At 36.3% G+C, this 9,208-nt stretch overlaps 1 protein-coding gene across 2 annotated transcripts in view; it reads right to left on the bottom strand.

Moving 5' to 3' along the window:
* Positions 1-9,208, bottom strand: part of NAB1 (NGFI-A binding protein 1) — a 54,664-nt gene that overhangs the window by 32,944 nt on the left and 12,512 nt on the right. For both annotated transcript variants that reach the window (XM_004385579.2, XM_012558171.2), the window contains exon 2: positions 6,206-7,043. In XM_004385579.2, the coding sequence (XP_004385636.1) occupies positions 6,206-7,024 (819 nt within the window). In that variant the 5' untranslated portion in view covers positions 7,025-7,043. The remainder of the gene's footprint in view (positions 1-6,205; positions 7,044-9,208) is intronic.

The raw sequence follows: 9,208 nt of genomic DNA on the forward strand, positions 1-9,208 counted from the left end.
CTGTTCTGTAAGCCTTCACCTGAAGTACAATAAAATATTAAAAAAAAAAAAGACAGGAAACAAAAATTAAATTATTTTAGTAAACATTTAAAAAATTATGAAAGAGAAAATGTATACTGAGGTACACTGTTCGTATTAAGAATTTAAAATAAAGATCTGGTAAATTAAAAAAAAAAAAAAAGAATTAGTGCAAAATAAACATATTTTCCACTGGGTTGAGGAAGGACAGAGTTTGCCACCAGCAGGCATTTAAGCAAATTCTAAATGACGCACGTCAGGCAGAAGAAAACTAATTGCAACTGAGGTATAAGCTGGGAAAAAGAAAGAAATACAAAATAAACTAATGACCATAAATCCATAGTATCAATCATTATAATAAATGTACATGGACCAAATGTTCTAGTTGAAAGACAAGGAAAAAAGATTGGATTCTTAAATATCCATCTATCGGTATTTATAAGAGACATATCCAAAACATGTGAATTCAGAAAAGTTGAAAGTAAGAGGTTGAAAACAACATGTGAAAGGTAATTACAAAAATAGAGCTCATGCATTTATACTGCTATCAAACAAAACAGGTTTTTAAAACAAATGCATTATTAAAAATTAGTGAGATGACTGCATAATAAAAAGAGAAACAGACAACTCCCCAATCATGGTAGAGATTTTAACACACATTCTTAGTTACTGATAGATCAAGCAGACAAAAAAAAAAAAAGAGAAGGTTTTGAGTAACAGTTAATAAACTTGTTAAAACAGACATATACAAAACGCCACCAACAACTGCAGAAGATACTGTTTCTGAGCACATAAAAAACACTGAACACATATGGGCCATAACTAAAATCTCAACAAACTTTAAAAGGTTGTCATCATGAAACCACGCTCTCTGACAATGTAATTCAGCTAAAAATCACTAAGCTAAAAATCATTAGGAAAAATAACTAAGAAAAATCCCCTCACACTTGGAAATGAAGAAACATTTCTAAATAATTCATGGATTGGAGTGTTTGTGTTGTTGTCAGGCGAGCTGGTTCCAACTCATCGCAACCCTATGTACAACAAAATGAAACACTGCCCAGTCCTGCGCCATCCTCACAATCGTTGCTATGTTTGAGCCCACTGTTGCAACCACTGTGTCAATCCATCTCATTGAGGGTCTTCCTCTTTTTCACTGACCCTCTACCAAGCATGATGTCCTTCTCCAGGGGCTGGTACTCCTGATAACATGTCCAAAGTACTTGAGACAAAGTCTCACCATCCTCGCTTCTAAAGAGCATTCTGGCTGGACTTCTTCCGAGACAGATTTGTTCGTTCTAGCAGTCCATGGTATATTCAATATTCTTCACCAATATCACAATTCAAAGGCATCAGTTCTTCTTTGGTCTTCCTTTATTCATCGTCCAGCTTTCTCATGCATATCAGGTGATTAAAAATACCATGGCTTAGGTCAAGCACACCTTAGTCTTCAAGATGACTTCTTTGCTTTTTAACACTTTAAAGAGATCTTTTGCAGCAGATTTACCCAATGCAATACATCGTTTTTGGCACTGATTGTGGATCCAAGTAAGATGAAATTCTTCAATCTTCTCTCCATTTATCATGATGCTGGTTACTGGCCCAGTTGTGAGGATTTCTGTTTTCTTTATGTTGAGGTGTAATCCATTCTGAAGGCTGTAGACTATGATCTTCATCAGTAAGTGCTTCAAATCCTCTTTGCTTTCAGCAAGCAAAGTTTTGTTGTCTGCGTACTGTATGTTAATGAGTTCTTCCTCCAATCCTGATGCCCTGTTCTTCTTCATACAGTCTGTATCTTAGTTATCTAGTGCTGTTATAACAGAAATACCACAAGTGGATGGCTTTAACAAAGAGAAATTTATTTTATCACAGTCTAGCAGGCTATAAGTCCAAATTCAGGGCGTCAGCTCCAGAGGAAGGCTCTCTCTCTCTCTCTGACAGCTCTAGAGGAAGGTCCTTCTCATCAGTCTTTGAGTTCCACAGCTTTTTGACTGGAAGTTGCTATCTGCAATAATATTCTGTAATGCCAAGTTGTCTACCTGCTTATATTTCTGAATATTACAAGCTCCTAGTCTCAACTTTTTAGCTTCTCTCTCCTTATCAATTCATTGATATAAGATCTAATACGTATTTCTTGTCTAGATTACCACCTATTATCTGCTAACACTCCTTTGGAGAGACTGAACATTCTGCCTGCCTGGATTTCTTTCTAGTAGTGTTTCTGGGTTTGTCCCCTTGCATCTACCCTACGACAACTAGTGCAGTTCTAAGCCTCAATCCTTCACTATCTTTATGGCCTGACTCCTATAAAACAGGCCATACCTAGCCAGGTCCTAAGTCCATCACCAATTCTTTAGTTTAAAAAAGTATTTCACAATGATTTATTCCATAATTCTTTACTGTACTGTATACAATGAATTTGTAAACAAGTATAAAAATGCACACAAGAAGAGAAGCGTATGTAGTTGTAAGAGTTGGAAAAAAATTTTTTTCAGGTATAGATAACTTCGTGATTTTCATCCACTCCTGGCTTACAAACAGTTCTGTCTTGAAAGATTAAAAGTATCTACAAGGGTTTTATATAAAGAAAACTCTCAGAAATACTGCCAACAGTAAATTACGAATATGTCATCAGCTTCCTTATTTGGAAATTGAGGACAAACTAGTAACATCTTCAATCTTAGGGATTTAGAAAAACTCTTATTTTTTTTAATTTTAAATAGTAAAGTAGAAAAAAAATGCAAAATTATCATAACTAAAGGTCTACCTAACAGCACTTTCTTTTAATTCTCTCAGTATTTCATCATTTCCCCCAAGTAATTTGAAGAAGGCGTCCTGATTCATAAACTTATATCCTGAACTATGCTACTGGACCAGATTCACATACTTGAATTACAAGTAACATGTGGTCTAAGTTAAGTTTCAAATACACAAACTACATTTTCCAAAGCCCCCACCCCCACATCTCAGCCTACTGGCATTCATTTTGAGTGCTCCCTTCTTTTGGGAAACCCACAAACGTCTCATTACTTAAATACCATCTGTACCTATTTAACTAAAGAAGAAAAAGCCGCTCAGGAAAAGTCAAGTGTGAAATAATTCTTTTGGGATTTTTTTTCAAGTAGGGTAACCCAAAAAAACCAAACCCATTGCCATCGAGTCGATTCCTATTCATAGCAACCCTAAAGAACACAGCAGAACTGACCCATAGGGTTTCCAAGGAGTGGGTGGTGGATTCGAACTGCTGACCTTTTGGTTAGCAGCTGAGCTCTCAATCACCAGGGCTCCAAGTTGGGTAAAGGGGGAAAAAGTGATGTTGATCGGGTTTACTAAAGTAATCTCTTGAAAATACTTATATTTTGACAAAAATACATGTCTTCTAACTCAACTTCGTGTTTCATCTGCTATGTTTTAAAAATTATGTAAAAATTGGATCAAAGCATGAAATTAAAACTGTCACCAGTTTTGGCCTATGTTTTCTATTATTGACAAACATAATAACCTTTTAAGTGGATTCCTCTATTGATTCACAGGTAATAAGAAAGTGTTAAAGTATATCTAAATTATAATATTGTTATTTTCTAACTTTACTCACAAGATCCTACAAGGCAATTATTATATGGTGACAATATATAACAATTGCAAAAAAAAGTCCAAAATAGATGAAATCACAAATTTACTGTAAGTCACTCTGCCAACCAATTCTCTGATCTTAAGCTCCAGTATCCACTCATATCTGAAATTATTTACTTAAAAAGATCAGATGGTAAAATTGCTGACAACAAGATTTATATATAAAAATCGGCCACTGATAGCCATTAAAAAACCATGAGGAAAATATCCCATTTATGATTATATCCCCCTTATATCCTATATCAATAAAATATATGTATAAGAGTTAATATACATAATATATAGTATATGACTAAAAAATGTGCAAAACGTATCTGAAAAGCACTATAAAATTACTGAGGAATATAAAAGATCTAAATAATAAATACACATACCATGTTCCTATATGGAAAGTCTCATTATTGTAAATATGTCAGTTCTCCAAATTAACATATACATTGAAGGCATTTCCAACTAAAATATCAACAGAAATTTTTTGGGGAATGTGCCAAATTCATTTATTTAAAATTTCATTTATAAGGATAAACACATAAGCTTAGCTAAAAAAACTAGAAAACTTGAAAACAAAACTAATGAAGGGTAATAAACAAAACTAATAAAGGGGTATCTGCCTTTCCAGACATCGAAACATATTATAACTTAAAAACATTCTACGCTGGTAAAAGAATAGAGAATTAGACTAATGAAACCATACATGACAACATCAATAGATATGATTACATAAAATTAAACCTGACATGGCAAAACATTCTGCAAAGTCGAAAGACAAACGTCACTCTGGGAAAATATTTACAACCTAAGACAAAGGGTTAATATCCTTAAAATATAAAAAGGTATTACCAATCAGTTTTTCAAAAGTAAGACAAACAACCCCAACATTAAAACAAAGAGCATGAATATAAAATTGGATTTCTGTTAAACATATGAAAAGATATCTTCACTAAGTAAATTAAAGCAATGAAAACTTCTCATCTATTAGACAAAGATTAAAAAGAATGATAAAATTCAATATAGCAAGTATGGACAAATAGACACTTGCATTTAATGCTAGTGGAAGTGTAAATTGCTGCAGTTTTTTAAGCCAAGTTAGCAGTATCTATTCAAATGTTAAATCTATTTATTCTTTGATGCCATAAATTTACATGTTAAAACCCATTCTACAGAAACAGATACAAAAATCTGTAAAGGTGTATTAAGAATGTTCACATAGCAAAGAATGTTCACATAGCACAGTATGTAATATCAAAAAACTGAAAACCTAAGTGAACATCACAAAGTGAATGGTTAAGATAAATAATGGCACATCCATACTATGGAATACAATGCAATCCATAAAAGAACAAAGTAGCTCTACGTGTACTGACTCAAAAAGATACCTAATAGCATATTGTACTGGAGTGTACTATAAAGTTAAAAAAAGAAAAAAAAAAAAAAGAATTTGGAGAAGAGTACGCAAAAGGACACCACACTTGGTAAAGCAGAGGGTCAGCAAAAAAGAAGACGACCCTCATTGAGATGGACTGACACAGTGGCTGCAACAATGGGCTTAAGCATAACAATGATTGTGAGCATGGCGCAGTACTGGGCAGTGTTTCGTTTTGTCGTGGGCAGGGTTGCGATGAGTCGGAATCAACTCGACGACATGTAACAACAACGTGCAAAATATGATCTTTTATTTGTATATGTAGAGAAAAGTATCTGATGACTTCACTTCCTTTTGTAATGATTAAATAGTACTTTTACAATGAATGTATTTTTTCATGTAAAAGTTAAGTCTAAGGGTGAAAGATCTGTTGTTGAACAGGTAATACTGCATTCAACCTGAATATTTTTTCACGGAGGATTTTCTTTCCTCTAAAGAATAAATAGCTATAAAAAATTTAGGTATGAAATGCTCTTTTTAACTTTTGAAAATGCATTTGTTTTCCAAGCATTCACTGGGTGCAAAAGACTCTGGGAATACAAAGATGATGTACCGGCCAGATAGATAAGGAGAGAAAGAGAATAAATGCAAAAGCTGTGTATGTGTATGTGTATGTTGTGTGTTTTCCTTGTACTCATGCAGAATATTTCTAGGGAGAGTGCTACAAAGATAAAACAATGAGAATTTTTAATGACAACTCAAAACAACATTCAAAGCAGCGATAATTCTTCCAACATTCATCTAATTGTTTTCTGTGCTAGTTGAAAATTGATTTAAGCTGTTATTTTTACAAAATTGTTTTTAAATGAAATGATTATATTTAAAGTCCTATTTTGTTTCTTAATTAAAAAATAAATTGTCTCATTAATGCAAAGACTTCTGCTTTCACTGTTTAAATTCTGCAATTTTTTTAAGTCACCCTACACTGTAGTTCTAAAGCTCAAGCATGTTTAAGTTCAACGCAAAAATATCCCTAATACAATAATTATGATCTATTTTCATTTTGTTAACACCTAAATGTTTTTAACACTGCTTTCAGGGAGTATATCTCCTTTGCTGCAAACTACTATCAAACTTATCTCTGAAAAACAGCAACAATCTACATACGTACAGAAAAAGTGAGATTTTTACCTCATGAAGCGTGAGATGTTTTCCATCCTTTCTCTTTGAGTCAAATCTGCCATATATTGCACTGTATTTTCGAATTTCCTCCTCTTTGCGTGGATCATCATCGCTCATCTCAAAGATGTGACCAATCATTTTGGCCAACTTTTTGTTGGTTTTTAGCAGCTCTTTCACTTCATTCAAGTCACTTTTTGGCAGTGTAGGGGCCATTCGCTCCACACACTCAGCCACAGAGAGCGCAGCAGCAGCATCTAGCGCCTCACTGCTTTCTTTAGGGGAAGCTGGGGAGCCAAGGTCAGCTGGGGAAAGACTGTGCTCACTTTCAGTGGCATGGTGCCCTTGCCAGAGTCTGGAGTCACCAACACTCTGCAGCGCTAAGCTCCCCACCACATCTGACTTCCCCTGTCCCAAGCTCTGCACACAGGTGGTGGCAGCACATTTTGGGATTTTTAAATGAGGTTCCCGGGCATTACTATTCCTTTCATAACTACTGCAGGATATTCCCAGCCATGTCGGTGATCCTTCTGGTAATTTATAAATTGGTATGCTACTGACAGGAAGGGTAGTCAGTGGCTGATTAAAAAGGCCAGGGTTTGTAACCCAGTCTCTCAAAGCCTTTTGTAGCCTTCTAACATGAAGGGGCTTGCTAGCCATGCCCACGAGTGCCATGATTTCCAAAAATTCCTCTTCTCCAGCTTCACAGAGTTGCTGGACATCATCACCACCTTGCTGGATAAAGGCATCAAAATAAGAGAGTAGATTGGCTTTTTGTAATATTCTGTATAGCTGCAACTCCCCCAGGGTCCTGGGTAAGGCTGCAGCCATTACGGTGGATGGGTTTAATCTGCAAAAAGAAGAACGGAAATATTTATCACATTTGCCCCAAACTTCTTAAACCAAATAGGTTAAATGTCATAGGATTTAGGAATGCAATATGGGAAGAATAAAAACAAGGATCATTTTGCATAGCAATTGGCTCTTAAGGAAGCATTCTCTCTATATACTTTATCTCGTTTTACACTCCTGACAACCCTAAAGGCCAGTATAATTTTTCCCATTTCAAAGAGGAGAAATTAAAGGCTCAAAGAAGATAAGTAAATTGCCCAGAGTCTCACAACTAGTAAGCAGGTGGCTGGGGACTCAAACCAAGAACCCAAAGGGCTCTATAGCCCGTATTTTTGGCTATCCACTTTGCTGCTTCCATGATGCAGACACAGAAGTGGAGTCCAAATGTAAGAGGTAAAAAGTATATTATGATACCATTCGTCGAATACTTATTTTATGTCAGGTAATAAAATAAATGCTTTACATTACGTCTAATCCTCACAACAGCCCTGTGAGACAGGTACGGTTATGCCTATATTACAGATAAAGAAAAATAGCAAGAATAGTCTACAAGGTGGAGGGAGACAGATTTCAATATGAATTAGGAGGTGTGAACATTGTTGTCAGGTGCCTGCCATTAAGTCCGTTCTGACTCATCGTGACCCTACATACAACAGAATAAAACACTGCCCGGTCCTGTGCCATCCCCACAATCGTTGCTATATTTGAGCCTACTGCTGCAGCCACTGCGTCAATCTATCTCACCGAGGGTCTTCCTCTTTTTCGCTAACCCTCTACTTTACCAAACACAACGCCCTTCTCCAGAGACGGGTCCCTCCTGATAGTATGTCCAAAGTACTTGAGATGCAGTCTCGCCATCCTCACTTCTAAGGAGCATTTTGGCTGTATTTCTTCCAAGACAGATTTGTTCGTTCTTCTGGTAGTCCACCGTATATTCAATATTCTTTGCCAACGCCATAATTCAAAGGCATCAATTCTTCTTCAGTCTTCCTTACTCATTGTCCAGCTTTTGCATGCATATGAGGTGACTGAAAATACCATGGCTTGGGTCAGGTGCACCTCAGTCCTCAAAGTGACATCTTTGCTTTCTAACACTTTAAAGAGGTCATTTGCAGCATATTTGCCCAATGTAATACATCTTGTGATTTCTTGACTGCTGCTTCCATGGATGTTGATTGTGGATCCAAATAAAATGAAATTCTCGACAACGTCAATCTTTTCTCCATGTATCATGATGTTGCTTATTGGTCCAGTTGTGAGGATTTTTGTTTTCTTTATGTTGAGGTGTAATCTATACCAAAGGCTGTAGTGTTTGGTCTTCATTAATAAGTGCTTCAAGTACTTTTCACTTTCAGCAAGCAAGGTTGTGTCATCTGCATACTGCAGGTTGTTAATGAGTCTTCCTCTAATCCTGATGCCGCATTCTTCTTCATATTGTCCAGCTTCTCGGAATATTTGCTCAGCAAAAAGATTAAATAAATATGGTGAAAGGATACAACCTTGACAAACACCTTTCCTGACTTTAAACCATGCAGCATCCCCTTGTTCTGTCTGAACGACTGCCTCTTGGTCTATGCACAGGTTCCGCATGAGCACAGTAAAGCGTTTTGGAATTTCCATTCTTCCCAATGTTATCCATAATTGATTACAATCCACACAATCGAATGCCTCTGCACAGTCAAGAAAACACAGGTGAACATCTTTCTGGTATTCTCTGTTTTCAGCCAAGATCCATCTGACATCTGAAAAGATATCCTTCATTCCCTGTCCTCCTCTGGACCCAGTCTGAATTTCTGGCAGTTCCCTGTCCATGTACTGCTGCAACCGTTTTTACTTACCTTCAGCAAAATTTTACTTGTGTGTGGTATTAATGATACTGTTCGACAATTTCCACATTCTGCTGGATCACCTTTCTTTGAAATGGATACAGTATAGATGTCTTCCAGTCGGTTAGCCATGTAGCTGTCTTCCAAACATCCTGGCATAGACAAGTGAGTGCTTCCAGCATTGCATTCATTTGCTGAAACAACTCAACTGGTATTCCATCAATTCCTGGAGCCTTGTTTCTCACCAATGTCTTCAGTGCAGCTCGGACTTCTTCCTTCAGTACCATCAGTTGTTGATCATATACTACCTCCCGAAATGACTGAATGTCAACCAACT

Source organism: Trichechus manatus, unplaced genomic scaffold (assembly GCF_000243295.1).
Source record: "Trichechus manatus latirostris isolate Lorelei unplaced genomic scaffold, TriManLat1.0 scaffold00142, whole genome shotgun sequence".
NCBI classification, from domain to species: Eukaryota; Metazoa; Chordata; class Mammalia; order Sirenia; family Trichechidae; genus Trichechus; species Trichechus manatus.